This window comes from Lepus europaeus, chromosome 19 (assembly GCF_033115175.1).
Source record: "Lepus europaeus isolate LE1 chromosome 19, mLepTim1.pri, whole genome shotgun sequence".
Classification (NCBI taxonomy): domain Eukaryota; kingdom Metazoa; phylum Chordata; class Mammalia; order Lagomorpha; family Leporidae; genus Lepus; species Lepus europaeus.
Window position 1 is genome coordinate 35,271,430 of NC_084845.1, and position 17,238 is coordinate 35,288,667.

The 17,238-nt window shown below is 38.5% G+C and overlaps 1 protein-coding gene across 6 annotated transcripts in view; it reads left to right on the forward strand.

Annotated features, from left to right (window-relative positions):
- PHKB (phosphorylase kinase regulatory subunit beta) overlaps nt 1–17,238 on the forward strand; it is a 234,271-nt gene that overhangs the window by 41,460 nt on the left and 175,573 nt on the right. For all 6 annotated transcript variants that reach the window (XM_062177429.1, XM_062177424.1, XM_062177427.1 and 3 more), the window contains 2 exons: nt 7,790–7,897; nt 11,411–11,491. In XM_062177429.1, the coding sequence (XP_062033413.1) occupies nt 7,790–7,897; nt 11,411–11,491 (189 nt within the window). The remainder of the gene's footprint in view (nt 1–7,789; nt 7,898–11,410; nt 11,492–17,238) is intronic.

Below are 17,238 nucleotides of genomic sequence, written 5' to 3' on the forward strand. Positions count from 1 at the left end.
TCTATCAGAGGCCTCAGACCGAGGGAGAACGAGGGCGAAGGTGTTTAGGAGAGCAAGAATCGACGGGGGGAATGACAGACAGACACCCAAATTGTATGAGTATGCTGCTGCGTTTATTTGCTGTAAAGCATAAGCTTTTATTCCGCTTTTACACGGAACTTGGCAAAGCAAATACAGGCTTCCAGGCAAAGAAATTACGCTTACAATCATTAATCAGCAGGACATTCTAACTCACATGTGAGACAATAGTGGTTTCGGTTTTTCAATCTACATGTGCCGTGAGAAACATATCTGCACTTTCATGAAAGGTCACAGAGAGTTCATTTCTTAACTTAAAGACAATTTTTCTTTTATAAATTTCTTGATCATTTTATCTCAACCTCCTCTCACACGCACTAATTCGCTACCTGAATAATAACTAGAGGGGGTAAATATTTTCCCGCTTGCGGGGCCCACTGAGGACGAGTCCACCACCGCCCACTAATTAGATATTGTTTATATCCTTTTGGCAAAATTCTCTTGGGAATCTTTGCTAATTTTTGCTCTCTTTTGGAATCTTTTTTGGGCGTGCACATTTCCTAACAACATCTCCAAGTGGGCTTCTGCCGTGCCATCTCCTTCATCAAAGCTAAGCAGCTCCAGCTGCTCCGTGGGATCGAGCAATGTTCCCAGAGTGTTATTTGAGGTCAATGCCCAGGCTGCATTGTGCACAGCCTGGATGAATAGCGGTGCCCACAAGGATATGTTCCCGGAGGTAAAGTTTATTGAATCCTGGTGTCCCACCTGTACCCCACTTGACTGCACATAGCACAATGAAAAAGCACTGCTAAAATTAAACAAAAGCAACAGCAAGGAAAGTTCTCTGAGCCAAGCTGGCAGTTTCGTGCCTTTCTAGCCGTCAGGGGCCATGACGACCGCTGACTGCATGGGAACCGCCTGGGGCTTCACTCCGCGGAGCACTGACCCCACCCCTCCAGCCTGAGGGTCCCAACATGGCAGCAGTTTTGCTACGCAGATGGGACAGCTGTGGCTGTAGCAAGTATTTATATCTGTAACCATTAATATTATTCCCTTTCCCTCCTAGACTACGTGGTTCAGATATGTTTCCTGATTCTATATTTTAGCACAGATGCACACTAGTAACTACTCAGACAATTTTGATTACATAATGTTTTGTGTGTTTTTTATCATACCAATATATTGTTTGAATTTATGCTTGAAAAGAATTTAAAACTGTGATAGCACCTTTTAAAGACCTGTATTTGTAGTCAAAACTTTTTAATAAATCATTTATATTCTGCTACTAGAATATGAAGCAAGAAATTGTTATTCTGCAGAAAAAGTAAATTTATTAACATACATATACGACAAACTTTAACTTGTCTGCTAATATTTAACTCTGCAAATCATTATTCCAAAGGTTTTTCAAAGGCAGCTGAAATAAAGTATCATGTTACATTGTTGTTCTGGAATTAAACTAGTATGTTTTACTTTATTTTGATGTAATTGTTCTTTCCTCAATGTGTGATGATACTCATGTGTTTATTTCCCAGGTATCATTTCATTAATCCCTAATGTCTTTATTAATTCAACTTTTCTCTCTAGGAAACATTGTGAGAACTATGAATTTCTTGTGTTTGCTAAATAAACCGATAGACAAAATTATGTATCTGAGGGAAGCAATATGTAATAGCTTAAGATTTTTTCTTTGTGGCATGGTTAGCCAGTTGTTAATGGCCTTTTCTAAATATCATTCAACTTTATTAACCAGTCAACACAATTATGTGTCCTTTTAAATAGAGTTTGAGTTTGACTTAAGCTGTTTTAAATCCCCTCAATTATAAGAGATAAACATTTCTTTCCTCATGTAGCTATTTTTTTTTTTTTTGACAGGCAGAGTGGATAGTGAGAGAGAGAGACAGAGGGTCCTCATATAGCTATTATGGTAGACCATTAAAATAAGCATGAGTTATAAAAGAGATGGATCAGTTTGGATATTCATGCATACTACAAAATGCTGGGGTTTTGATATGCATAAAAATGCTTTATAAATTTTAAACCTTTTTCATTGTTATAATCTTTCTTGATCCCCCTAACTTTTTAGAGTAGGAAAAGACAATGACTATAATCCAAATGGGAGTCTGAGGAACTAACTCAGGGACACTGAAGCATGCACCCAGCTCAATGCTTGTCTTGCTTCTTATTGGTGCTCACCATTCTGTTCCTGTAGTCTTTGCCATTTCCTTCATGATTCTGTAGCAATAGGGAATATGAGCATATTTTAAATGTGAAATATTTATCTTTTGTCTTCTTCCTTAAAACTAAAGCAAAACGTATTTGTAATCTACTTTGGCTATTTGATGTCATCCTCTTTGTCTTCTGAAGTAAAATGATGACGTAAAAAGTGTAAATCTTCTCCACACTTACTGATATCTCACTGCCAACTGTGCTTCCTGTTCTATTTAAAAAAAAATACTAGCTAAATAAATATTTTGTTTATTGTGAATTTTGAGTGAAATAAAATTTTCCTTGATTCATATAATATAAACTAATCTCATTTCTGTTTTTTATTATCTTGCCAATTGTTTCAAAGCCTAATGTCAGGTATGTTTTACTCTAAAGGCTCATATGCCATCCCTCATTTACCATCTTTTCTAATATTTCTTTTTTTAAATACTTAGATATTTGAAAGGCAGAGTTAGAGAGCGAGATAGATCTTCTGTCCACTAGTTCACTCCTCAAATGACCACTATGACTGGAACTGGACCAGCCTGAAAACAGGAGCCAGGAGCTTCCTCCGGGTTTCTTATGTTGGTGTCAGGGGCCCATGCACCCGGACCACCTAATGCTGCTTTCCCACATGCATTAACAGGGATTGGTGGGAAGCAGAGTAGCTGGGACTTGAGCTGGTACTCATATGGGATGCCGGCACTATGGCTCAATAGGCTAATCCTCCACCTGCAGCGCTGGCACACCGGGTTCTAGTCCCGGTCGGGGTGCCGGATTCTGTCCTGGTTGCCCCTCTTCCAGGCCAGCTCTCTGCTGTGGCCCGGGAGTGCAGAGGAGGATGGCCCAAGTGCTTGGGCCCTGCACCCCATGGGAGACCAGGAGAAGCACCTGGCTCCTGCCTTCGGATCAGCGTGGTGCACCAGCCATGGCGGCCATTGGAGGGTGAACCAACGGCAAAGGAAGACCTTTCTCTCTGTCTCTCTCTCTCACTGTCCACTCTGCCTGTTTAAAAAAAAACAAAAAAAAAAAACGTTTGTTTAAAATGTTAAGTAGTTTCTAATTAATGACAAATCATTACAATTTCATAAAATTTATCTTTCCAGGATTCCCTTATAAGATAATTATTTTCCTCTAAGTGCATATTTCAAGGTTATAAATTAAGAATGGATGACAAAATACTGAGCTATCTGATCCTACTGATCAGTTGTTTATTCACAATGGTAATAAATAGTTTTCAAGAAAAATCTAAAATAAAAAAAGAAAAATCTTGAAAAAACATTATTCTAGATTTTATTTTGAAAAATCTTGCCTTTATCATTATGTTTATTTTTTGTTACCAGATGCCAGACACTAGAATACTAATTAATGTCCTCTTGTTTTTGAATGCTTTCAAGAGTACCTTTTGTTTGTAAATAACATACTGCATTCCCCATTAATCTTCAAAGCTTCTAGATTTTGATTTTTCTGAAATTTTAAATTACTTGCACTTTAACAACTCTAAAACTCAAGACATAGTTATGTAATTCCCCATTTGAGAGTCCTTAGTCATTTAGTGGGGCTTTTCCCCTGACACTGTAATTGAATATAAGTTCTCCTGCTGAGTTCTTGCATGTCTTGAAGACAAAGGACAAACACCACCTTATCAACTGTAGCAGTAACTTTATTAAACTGGTAAAACTTTATCCTTTTAGATCCCTATCAAATGGGGAATATATATCTTATTTCAATTTAGCCATGTTTTTGTATAGGAACCCAGAATCATGTTCAGGACTTTGAGATAATAACCATGATAGTATCAAAGGAGTGACCACATTGATTCTATTTGTGTAGTTTCAGATTATTGCCAGCAGTTTCTTATGTAGAGTAGGAATTGCCACCTTCTTTGAGTTAATAGTGGATGACTTAGACACTCTATCATAGAGAATTATATCCGTAACTGTATACTCTCATTATCTCAGTCCTTGTTACCTATTGCTTGGTCATGAAGTTCATTTTGTTGAAGAGGTGCTTCAGTCATAAGGAGGACTATAGTTGTGTGTGCAGGGCACTTGGGAAAGAAAAAAGTGTATCAGTCCTCTACAACAGTACTGCCCAGTATACTTTCTGTGATGGGAGACACGTTCTATATTACACTGTCACACAGTATAGTAGGCAGTAGTCTGGCACTTGACATATGTCTTCTGTGACCAGAGGAACTGTATTTTAAATTGTATTTAATTAATTATAATTCTGTTTGACATAGGTAGCTGGTAGATATTATATTGGACAAAGTAGGTTCTATAAGCTTTATAAGATAAGAATCAAAAGGAAAACTAATTTTTTTAAAGATTTTTTTATTTATTTGAAAGTCAGAGTTACACAGAGAGAAGAGAGACAAAAGACAGAGAAAGAGAGAGAGAGAGAGAGGTCTTCCATCCGATGATTTACTCCCCAATTTGCCGCAACAGCTGGAGCTGCACCGATCCGAAGCCAGGAGCCAAGAGCTTCTTCCGGGTCTCCCATGCGGGTGCACAGGCCCAAGGACTTGGGCCATCTTGTACTGCTTTCACAGGCCAAAGCAGAGAGCTGGATTGGAAATGGAGCAGCCAGGACTCGAACCGGCACCCATATGGGATGCCAGCGCTTCAGACCAGGGCGTTAACCTGCTGCGCTACAGCACTGGCCCCAGGAAAACTATCTCTCTACTCATAATACTTCTGACACTAAATGTGTAGATTTTCCACACCAAACAATTAGAAACACCAACTATTACACAATTTAATTTTATTGACAATTTTATTTATTTATTTGAAAGGCAGAGAGGCAGAAGGACAGACACTTTCCAAATGCCCAAAGCCAGGAACTTGGAGCAACATCCATTTTTTCCTCATGGGTGGCAGGAAGCAGCTACTTGAGCCTCACCTAATGCCTTCTAGGGTTTGCCTTAGCAGAAAGCTAGAATTTGGAGGAGAGTTCAGGAATCAAATCCAGGTACTCTGATATGGGAAGTAAATGGCCCAAGAAGTATCTTAACCAGTGTGCCAAACACTTGCCCCTCTACAATTTAATTTTTAATGCAATTTTATTCTGCTAGTAAATACCCAGAATTGGTGCAGGTCCCTTAGATTTAAAGGTCATTTCCAAATGACTGCCTCCCATGACAGACAACAATTGCATTATATGGTAGATCCCCAAAGTTAGCCACACTTTTGTCAGGCTTGGATAAAATCAGATCCTCTTAATAAGGTTCAATACTTTGTTATAACAACTCAAAGAACTTAGGGAATGCATTATTTATCATTAGCAGTTTTTAATAAAGGACACTGCCAGATGATGAGGTACATAGGACAAGATTCAGAAGGCTCTTGAGTGCATGACTTCTCTCTGGTTTTTGGGTTTGCAGTCCTTTCAGCATGTAGATGTGTTCACCTTCCCAGAAACTCTAGAACCTGTCCTTCAAAGTTTTTTTTTTTTTTTTAAGATTTATTTATTTATTTGAAAGAGTTACACAGAGAAAAGGAAAGAGAGAGAGAAAGAGAGAGGTCTTCCATCTGCCGGTTCACTCCCCAGTTGGCTGCAACAACTGGAGCTGTACCAATCCGAAGCCAGGAGAAAGGAGCTTCCTCCGGGTCGCCCAAGTGGGTACAGGGACCCAAGCACTTGCGCCGTCTTCTGCTGCTTTCCCAGGCCATAGCAGAGAGCTGGATTGGAAGTGGAGCAGTCGGGACATGAACCAGCACCCATATGGGATACCGGCACTTCAGGTGGCAGCTCTACCCGCTATACCACAGCGCTACCCCCTCTTCAGAGTTCTTATAGAGGATACATTATTCAGGCATGATCCATTCAAATCATTAGTCATTGGTGACTTAATTCTTCGGCCTTCCATATATTCAGATGAGAGGATTGGTTGAGATGGAGATAGGGGAAACCTTCTGAACCTTTGGTTGGATTCTCTGGCAACCAGCACCACTACCACCCCCATCCTGAAGCTACTTTGAGACCTATCAAGATGGATTTTATGGGGTGGATGTTGGGGAGGAGCGCCTGCATCCCATATCCAAGTGCTGGTTCATGTCCCAGCTACTGCACTGCCAACGTAGCTCTGTGATAATGTGCTTGGGAAGTAGCAGGTGATGGCTCAAGTAATTGAGTTCCTGCCACCCATGTAGGAGACTCAGTGGAATTCCTGGCTTTTGGCTTTTGGCCCAGACCTGAGTGAAGGCGGCATTTAGGACATGAACCAGCAGATGGAAGATTGTGTGTGTGTTATTGTGTCTTTCAAATAAGTAGATAAAGCTTTAAAAGAAATAAAAAGTCACTTCATTAAGCCATCTCATAGCATAAATTTACTCATGTATGTAAAATGAAGTCCGTGCATGTGAAAAGTTCAGAAAGCTCATTAAAAATATATATTATGAAAAAACTGTAAAACAGATTTAAAAATATTTTTACACCAAATATACATCTTTTGATTCCATTTTCCATAAACTTTTTAAAGTGTCTTTGTATTTCTCAATATCACTAGGACATAAAGACAACTAATAAAAGTAGAAGACAGGGAAAATAATTGAGGGACAACTACTCTAATTTGCGAGTCCTCAGAAAGGAATTTTGGTTGGGAATGTACAAAATATTTATTTGAGATGGGAGTTTTTTAAGGACGAGAATAATTTTGAAAGATGGAGAAGAAAATATGGTTCTAAACGGCTCCTTCCTGAATGAAATAAGGCAAGATTTTAGCCATTTAGTAGTCATCATCACTTAACATCTCTTCAAAGAGAGAACAAAATCATTTCATTTTCATACATTCAGCTGTACGTCGTATTTTTTTTTTTTTTTTTTGGTTCCTGTTTGTTTATTCTGGGGGTTAGAACAGTTCTTGACACATAATTGTCGTGTTTGCCAAGGAGAATTGAACAAGCTCTAAGGAAATGGATGTATTTTTTTTTGTACTTGACATTTGTCTGTTGGATCATTTAGTAGTAGTATTCTAGAATAAATTTTATGTCTTTTTAATAAAGATGTAACCTATATTCTTTTAAAATTAGTGTCTTAGTAATGAGAATATATGCAGAAGGGGAAATGAAAACATGTTAACAGAAGCCTGTGTTAGAATTTGTGATCCTTGGAGAAAGAAATCACATTTGAAATTTGGACACTTACAAATAAGAATGTGGTCTCAAGTACTTTTTCATTCTGAGTGTCATGTAAGCATTTCCAAGTAACAGCATGGTGGAAAACAGTCATAAAATCCTGTTTCACAAAGTAAACCAGTATTTTACTCCAAAATAAAATAAGATGCATAACATTGCAAAAGCCATTGCTTCTCCCTTAAAGTCCTCTCTTTTACACTTGAGTTGGTATGCTGTTGAAGTAGTAATTGACAATCATGTTAGCTCCATTAAATTAGTAGTTGTGAGCTTTGTTTGTGTTGCTTCTCTGGAAGAGGTCACATTTCTGCTTTGTTAAGTCCTCTGAGATTTCTTTATTAAAACATTTCATGAAAAATAGCATGCTCACTAGTCTTGGATGAATATGTAAATTACTAACCTTATCTGCATTTAATGTTTGATCATAGGTCCAGCAGTTTAAGCAGGATCCACGCCCAACAACGTGTCTTCACTCTCTTTTCAATGTGCATACAGGAGATGAATTACTGTCTTATGAGGAATATGGTCATCTTCAGGTAAAAAGGGGAGATTCCGAGTATTCTTTATACTTGATAGCATGGAAGATTTACAGCTGTGTATTTTTCTAGAGAGATTAAGTTTCATAAATTGTTCAAAGTAAAAGTATAAAATGAACCCTGAATGGAGAAGAAAGTAAAATGCTAGCCACCATATCTGAGTGAATTACTGTGATTATACATTATATCTGATCCAGTTCTTGGTCCTCCAGCATAATGGGAACTGGATGGATTGTTAAGAAGGATGCCTAAAGTTTTTTTTTTTTTTTTCATGACAAAAATTTTTACTTATTATTAAATTTAGAATAATTTCAATACTTATTAACTAGAGGATAAAATACAATTGACAGTGGTATAACAGCAAATCAGAAGTTTTTGTAATGTACAGTTCCTTTTATAATATATTAACCTATGGTAAAGCTAAAAGCATACTATTGGAAGGCTAAAAAGTATTTCTGAATTCATAAGTTTTGTTGTATATGTCAGATCATATACTTTACCTATGCTTTAAAATACACTGTAGGATTCTGTGTTTTATTTTTCATTCTCTCACATCTGTGTATTGTTGTTAGTAGGACATCCCATTACATCTTTAATAGATTTTATTCCTGCTTATCATTTGGTTCTGCTATCTTTGGGTCAGAATACTTAGTATTCATATATTCCTAAGTAAAATTAAGAATGTCTTCCTTACATAGTCCCCTTTCTCTAGAGATCTGAGATGTCTTACTTTAATATGTCTCCTTCAAACCCTGTACAGAGTTCCTGTTTCTATATACAGAAGCACTTGTACATATTTGTCAGCATTTCCATGGAGAATTTGTATCGGATGAATATTTTTCAATCCTAACCTTGTAACTAGAACAATTAGAAATTATGCACTTTTTGTTTTGACAAACATATTTACATGGGGATTTCAAAAGGTAGAAGCTCATCTTTTTAATATACCTCAACTTAATGCTCATTGTGTGGTGTATAATAGGCATTACATAAATATTGATCAGCCCATTTTGGTGGTCCCTTCACAATTTGCCACTTAGTGACATTTTCTCACAGATGTATCCACAAAGTCAGAATACAGAGCTTTCAGAGTTGTTCCGTAAGTTTTGCCTACTGAAATGAAATTTCTTTGAAGTCATTCCTGACTAGCCAGTGTCAGTGCTGTGAGAAGATACCTCAGGGAGGCTGGCATTGAGGTGAAACTCTTCTCCACTGTGTTGATGAAGGTCACTCGAAAGTTCATGTAGATCTCAGACTTTAAAACCAGAACAACCGTCTTCTTGTGTGGCCCATGTGGACCTTGACAAGGCCCTGACACTCACTGGACTCTGAGTACTGAGAAGTCGGGTAGGTCAGGTTCCTGACAGGCCCAACAGAAAGGCCAGGCCCTAGTGGCACGTGGGCTGCTTTGTCCAAGACTTCCATGGCACAAAGAAGTTGCTGTCAGTCACTCAGAAAGGATTGGAGGAGAGTCGAGGGAGACAGAGCCACCAAGACTGTGAGGGGAACACTTTTCTATGTTAGACTTGTCCAGGGACAAATTCCATCTTGCTTTCTCTCGATTTTAAACTCAGGCTTGCAGTTTGCTGGGTACAATTTTCCACTGTCTTTTTTTCTTATTTAATAATAGCTTTATTGAGATGTAAATCAAATAACATAATTTACCTATTTAAAGTATTTTTAGTATATTCTCAAAGTTATCACAATGAATCTTAGAACATTTTTATCACCTCACTAGAAACCACAGCCCTAGGCAAATACCAGTCTACTTTCTGTCTTTATGGATTTGCCAATTCTTGACATTCATTTAACTGTGATTATATAAATTATGATTTTTTTGCAAGTGGTGTCTTTTTCTTTTCTTTTTTTTTTTTTTTTTTTTTTTTGACAGGCAGAGTGGATAGTGAGAGAGAGAGACAGAGAGAAAGGTCTTCCTTTTTGCCGTTGGTTCACCCTCCAATGGCCGCTGCGGACGGCGCATCTCACTGATCCGAAGCCAGGAGCCAGGTGGTTCTCCTGGTCTCCCATGCGGGTGCAGGGCCCAAGCACTTGGGCCATCCTCCACTGCCTTCCCGGGCCATAGCAGAGAGCTGGCCTGGAAGAGGGGCAACTGGGATAGAATCCGACGCCCCAACTGGGACTAGAACCTGGTGTGCCTGCGCCGCAAAGCGGAGGATTAGCCTGTTGAGCCACGGCACCGGCCGCAAGTGGTGTCTTTAACTTAGTGTAGTATTTTCAAAATGTGTTAGGGTTCTCCAGAGAGATAGAGCCAATGCAAAGGTATATATAAAGATATATAAGAGATATTTGTTGGAAGAATTGGTTCCTGGGACTGTGGATGCTGGGGTGTTCTGTGATAGGCCATCTGCAAGCTTAGAAACCAAGGACGCTGGTAGTATAGTTCAGTCCAAATCTGACAGCCTGGTAACTCTCAGTCAGAAGTCGAAAACCCTATAACCTCAAGTGGGAGTCAACAGGGTCCAAAAGCTGGAGAAGGGGTCCAAGGGCAGGAGATGAAGAGTATTCCAGCTCTAGCAGAGAGAAAGCAAGAATTTGTTCTTTCTCTGCCTGTTTGTTAACATCTGGGCCCCCAGCCAATTGGGTGATGTCTTCCCATGTTAAGGGTGGATCTTCCTCACTAGTCCACTGGTTCATAGGCCTGTCTCTTCTGAAGAACCTCCACAGACACACCCAGAAATTGCCTTTTACAGCTTTGTGTGGGTATTTCTTTATCTAGTCAAGTTGAGAACTAAACTTAATGATCACACAAGATTTGTCCATGTTGTGGTATCTATCTTTCCTCTTCCTTTACCTGAGACAGTTGAAACATTCCATTCAAGATTCTGTGAGACTCTCTTCATTAAAGTGAAAAGTGGATATGTTTGTCTTTATGTTTTTGTCTAGATCACATAATTTCTACTTTTAGTGAGTTAATAAACTAACAGTAGACTTCATTTATTCATAAGACTACATTCATAAATTGATTTTGATTTTTATATGTTCTACATTGATTATAATGAGTGTGTTCCTACAGTTTACATAAATTCTGTATTCTCTGAAGATAAGACACTTTTCAAGATGCACAGCTTTTTGCTTATGGTGTACTGGCATAGTCATGATAAGGTCTTGCTTGCCAAATACATTTTTCATTCACCTGTATCTGAGATGGATTGAAATTCCATTCTTCCTTTGGGGCAAAACTGTTCCAAAGTAAAAGTAGCATTAGACCCAGAGTTTGAAAGTAAATCTTAGAACAGACATCTTATCGAGATAATTGTCAATAGTTCTACTTGCAGCCATTTCCCTTATCAAGTGTGACTTCATACAGTGAGTTTGAGGATTTTAGAATTTTACATGTGAAGCTGTAAAATCATTTTATTAAGAACTAAATCCACAGCTCCTTTATTTCACAGGAAATGGTTTTTAAATGACAGTATTAGAACAAATGACTTGTAATTTTCGCCTTAACATTTGATTTCATAACATATTTTTGTACTCATTGTGACCTTTCAGATAAATGCAGTGTCCCTCTATCTCCTTTACCTTGTGGAAATGATTTCCTCAGGACTCCAGATTATCTACAACACTGACGAGGTATGGTTTCCCCAAATTCTCTGTTACTCATTTTCATCTCTGAGGATATCCTTTTTTCTCTTAATATAGATTTTTAGTTTCATAAAAATGGATTATTATTTGACTCATGTAATCAGATAAAGGATTTTAGATAAAGTTTTTATATTTTCAATGCAATGCACTTTTAAAATGCACACAGTATAGAACTGGAGGTAAAACATTACTGCTATGACGGCTTTATTTCAGGTGATCTGAAATAAAAAAAAAACAAAAAAAAACCATGTACCTTTCATAAAATTTCAGTAACAATCAAAGGGAACAGCACTTGTAGATTTTCTCTGAGTTGTTACGTCCTTTTGTCATACCATTGCTTTTTGTAACCCATCCTTTCAAGAGCAAAAAGAAGCATTATATTGTACTGTTTTATTTGTAGACCTCAGTAGGGCTGTTCATGTTTTCAAAAGACAAATGCCATATTCTTATTCTTAATAGGGAAATTGTAAAGAATTTATTTCCCAGAGTTGAGAGGCACCTCTTTCACAGGCACTAATGCTTGAGCCAACACACCGGCACACATGCTGACACACTTTGAAATGTATCACAGTGGGAGCAAAACAGCTTTTATTCTTGAGATGGTTCATACAATGGGAACTCCATCAAAGAGTAGGCATGCTATACAATTACATCATATACTAAACACCAAAATCATCTTTGGATTATGCTGAGGGTACTATGAAATAGGCAGTCCTGCCTTTCAGTAGTTTGTAGTCATATATCTTTATACTTTACAGGTTTATAGTTTTATACAGTAAATAAAGTCTATTTAGAAGTGAAGATAAATTGTGAAGAAGAGATAATAAGTTAGTAATGCCAAATTATGGTTTCTCCTGTTTGATTCACCAAATAATTTCATCCAGTAGTTCTTAGGTTTTATAATCTTGTGAACAGCTGGGCTTTAATAACTTTGTGAAATAGTAGACATTCTGAGTAGAGGAGTGGCTGGGAAGCTTCTGTTCCGATCAGTCTCAGATAGCATTCTGAAATATAGAACAAATAAAGGATGTTAGACTCCACAGGAAGAGAGGAAGGCTTCTAGAACCAGCTCATTTAGTTTCTCCTAGGTCTCAGTGGAACACAGTATGATAACCAGCTTTCAATACATTGCCACTAACATTATTGGTTGTGATTTCATACTAAGATCATTTGAGGCAAATGGTAAAATTGCCTTAATTAACAGTGGCTTTGTTTTGATTGGTATTTTATTTTTATTTTTTATTTTATTTTATTTATTTATTTATTTATTTTTGACAGGCAGAGTGGACAGTGAGAGAGAGAGACAGAGAGAAAGGTCTTCCTTTTGCCGTTGGTTCATCCTCCAATGGCCGCCGCGGTTAACGCGCTGCGGCCGGCGCACCGCACTGATCCGATGGCAGGAGCGAGGTGCTTCTCCCGGTCTCCCATGCGGGTGCAGAACCCAAGCACTTGGGCCATCCTCCACTGCACTCCCTGGCCACAGCAGAGAGCTGGCCTGGAAGAGGGGCAACCGGGATAGAGTCTGGCTCCCCAACCAGGACTAGAACCCGGTGTGCCGGCGCCGCAAGGCGGAGGATTAGCCTGTTAAGCCACGGCGCCGGCCTATTTTTCTTTTTATAATTTACTTTCATCTTTAACAACATGTACCATAATTTGTTTTAAATCTATATTTGACAGGGTAGGCATTTGGTGCCTGGGTTCAAGTCCCAGCTTCACTCTTTTTTTTTTTTTTTTTAAGGGTTACATTACATTTTTAATGATATGTTGTCAGTTTTGTATGACATGGCTTATTTTGACATCGTCATTGTTCTTGCTGTTTGAGAATAATATCATGGCTCCTCATGTCAAATCTGATATCATCTTGGACAGTAGTAACATCCAGGGGTATTCATGCTTTCTTCCTTCTGGTGGTTTTCTATCACATAATTTTAAATATGCTAAGCAGATGTGTCTTTTGAAAACCAACAAATGTATGAGATTGTTCTTGTCTTTGTTCACAAATCTGTGAATAATTTATGCATTTCTGATATATATATATATATATATATATATCAATTATTTAAGTGAGCAAAAGCCAATACCATTTTTGATCTCTAATGGAAGTGGAAAACTTTTTTTTAATATAATTTCCGAAGTACAGCTTATGGATTACAATGGCTTCTTCCCCCCCATAACTTCCCTCCAACCCCCTGCTCTCTCTCCCCTTCCATTCACATCAAGATTCATTTTCAATTCTCTTTATATACAGAAGATCAGTTTAGCATATATTAAGTAAAGATTTCAATAGTTTGCACCCACACAGAAACACAAAGTGAAAAATACTGTAAGTGCACAGTGACTCCTGTTGTTGACTTAACAAATTGACACTCTTGTTTATGGCATCAGTAATCACCCTAGGCTTTTGTCATGAATTGCCAAGGCTATGGAAGCCTATTGAGTTCGCCGACTCTGATCATATTTGGACAAGGTCATAGTCAAAGTGGAAGTTCTCTCTTCCCTTCAGAGAAAGGTACCTCCTTCTTTGATGACCTGTTCTTTCCACTGGGATCTCACTCGCGGAGATCTTTCATTTAAGTCTTTTTTTTTTTTTATTTTTTTTGCCAGAGTGTCTTGGCTTTCCATGCCTGAAATACTCTCATGGGCTTTTCAGCTGGATCCGAATGCCTTCAGGGCAGCTTCACTCTTGATTGTAGCTTCTTGCTAATGCACATTCTGGGAAGAATCAGGTGATGGCTCAAGTAATTGAGTTCCTGCCACCCATGTGAAAGACCTACAGTGAATTCCTGGCATCAGTTTGGCTCAACATAAGCTGTTGCAGGCGTTTAGAAAATGAACCAGAGGATGGGAGTTCTGTTTGTCTCTCTGCCTTTCAAATAATTTAGTTAATTGTTTTTTTAAAAGATTTATTTATTTATTTATTTATTTATTTGAAAGGCAGAGTTAGAGAGAGAGAGAGAGAGAGAGAGAGAGCGAGAGGTCTTCCATCCGTTGGTTCACTCCCTAGATGGCTGCAACGGCTGAGCTTCTACCAGGTCTTCCATGCGGGTGTAGGGGCTGAAGGACTGGGGCCGTCTTCTACTACTTTCCCAGGCCATAGCAGAGAGCTGGATCATCAGTGGAGCAGCTGAGACTTGGACTGGTGCCCGCACAGGATGCCGACACTGCGGGCGGTGGCTTTACCTGCTACGCCACAGTGCTGGACCCTCAATTAGTTAATTTTAAAATCTTGGTAAGCTACTATTTTTTATGAATATGATATTGTTTTAACTTTTCCATTCTGTTTTATTTGGCTACTGTATACATAAGCAATTTTTGATACTGCTGCCTTAAGGTTTTCCTTTTTTGTTTTATATCTTATTTATATATGTTTTGTGGTCTTGTAGTTTTTGTGTGATACATATCAGTATATATAGAAACACAGTAAGTGGGCTTGCATTGACCCTTTGAATGAATGAAGCTCCTTTTATATAGGTGTTTCCAAGAGTTTAATCCTTTGAAAGATGTTACTTGGAAGCATTTTCTTTTTTAATTTTACATTAGACTCCAGATTGCAAAATTCACAGCCCTATGTCTTCTTGCTGCTAAATACCTTCACACCTTAGGACAAGCCTAGGGTCTAGGGAAGGAAAGCAGGACGGCTACTGCTCACTCTCTTCTGTGTTTACTATCAAATTTTAGATTTGCCATACCTTTGTTTTCCTTAGGGTTGAAAAGGATAGAGTTTGGAGATACAATTGTACATATGTACATATACATTCGTATATATAGATTTATTTATGTGGTGTTATTAATTCGATGTGTGTCTTTTGCTTTTTTAATGAGCCATTTTCCCTCTTTTTGCAACTCATGTTTTTGTTGATGCATTTTCTTTTGCAAATGTTGTATTCACACTGTAGTTTTTTCAGGAGAGGGCCGTTTTTTTTAAGGATCATGTGTACCCTTAGGAAGGAATTATTAACATACTGTATACCAATGTTTGTGGTGATGGAGAATATATTTACTAAGGGCAGGAGCAGCAATGTATGTTAATTTTCTAACATTTTTCCTTGCCCACACAGGTCTATCATGTTTCCTGAGTATTCAATCTTTATTGGTGTCTATAAAAGTCTTGTTCTGCACACTTACAGATTCTGACCTTTTATTAAAAAAAAAATCTATGGGGGGGCGGAGCCAAGATGGCGGATAGTGAGGACGTGTGCCTTACTTTGGGAAAATAAACTTTCATAAAAGTGGAACTACTGTAGCCTCAGGAAAAGACTCAAGAAAAAAAACTGCAGAGGAAACGCTTCCGGATCTTGCGGATGAGACACAGAGGACTTACAGGGAACCCACCGCGTGGAAAACCAACCGAGACAAGCCGAGCGGCAGCTGCGGGAGCGGAGCCAGAGCCACAGAATCTCGCCAGCGCGGGAACCCAGGAGGGTAAGACAAAGACCTGAGAAGTCCGAGACATTGGGGGGAGGGGGAACAGAGGCCTCTCCCTTCACTCACCAAGCAAAACAAAGAGCACCGCGATTTTACATATGTAAAGCTCAGCCAAACTCACTATCTTTAGCGAAACTGGAGAACACATTGAGGGCTGCATAAACTCTTTGTGTGGTCCCAGGGGTAGATCAAACGAATACTCACAGAGGCTAGATCTCAACTACCCTCAACTCCACTCCCAACTGAGTCAAAAGAAAAAAAAAAAAAAGAGAGAGAGAGAGAGAGAGAGTATCCCAGCAAGGAGCAAGTATTCTGGGAGAGTCTCTCTTTACACAGCCTTAAACCTCAAGAAACAAGCATAGCTCTCTGGCCACACCCATCACAGCCCCTAAGGCTCCAACTAAACAGACAGCTCACTTAGAGGCATAGTATAACGAGAGAAAAAAAAAAACAAAAACAAAAACAAAAACACCACAAATTATCTCCAACATGCCAAGCAAGAAACATAGAAGCGGAGGTACCAAGAACAACGAAAGCACTATGACGCCCCCAGGTGATCAAGACACGCCAATGCAAGATTATGCAGATGAAGAGATAGAGCAAATGCAAGAAGCAGATTTTAAAAAATTCATAAGAACATTAAGAAGTTCTCAAAAACAAATTCTTGAACTACAGAAATCCTTAATGGACAAGATAGAAAATCTCTCCCATGAAAATGAAATATTAAGGAGGAATCAAAATGAAATGAAAAAATTAGTGGAACAGGAAACTGCGATACTGGCAAAAAACATCAATGAAACGAAGAACTCAATAGATCAAATGGCAAACACATTAGAGAGCCTTAAAAACAGAATGGATGAAGCAGAAGAGAGAATATCGGAATTAGAAGACAGAGAACAGGAAAGGAAACAGTCAAATCAAAGAAAAGAAGAAGAAATCAGAAATCTAAAAAATACTGTCAGGAATCTACAGGATACTATTAAAAAACCCAACATTCGGGTTCTAGGTGTTCCTGAAGGCATGGAAAGGGAGAAAGAATTAGAAGGCCTTTTTAGTGAGATATTAGCAGAAAATTTCCCAGGTTTGGAGAAGGACAGAGACATCCTAGTACAGGAAGCTCAGAGAACCCCTAATAAACATGATCAAAAGAGATCCTCACCACGACACGTCGTAATCAAACTCACCACAGTGAAACACAAAGAAAAGATCCTAAAATGTGCAAGAGAGAAACGCCAGATTACTCTCAGAGGATCTCCAATTAGACTTACAGCTGATTTCTCATCAGAAACCCTACAAGCCAGGAGAGAATG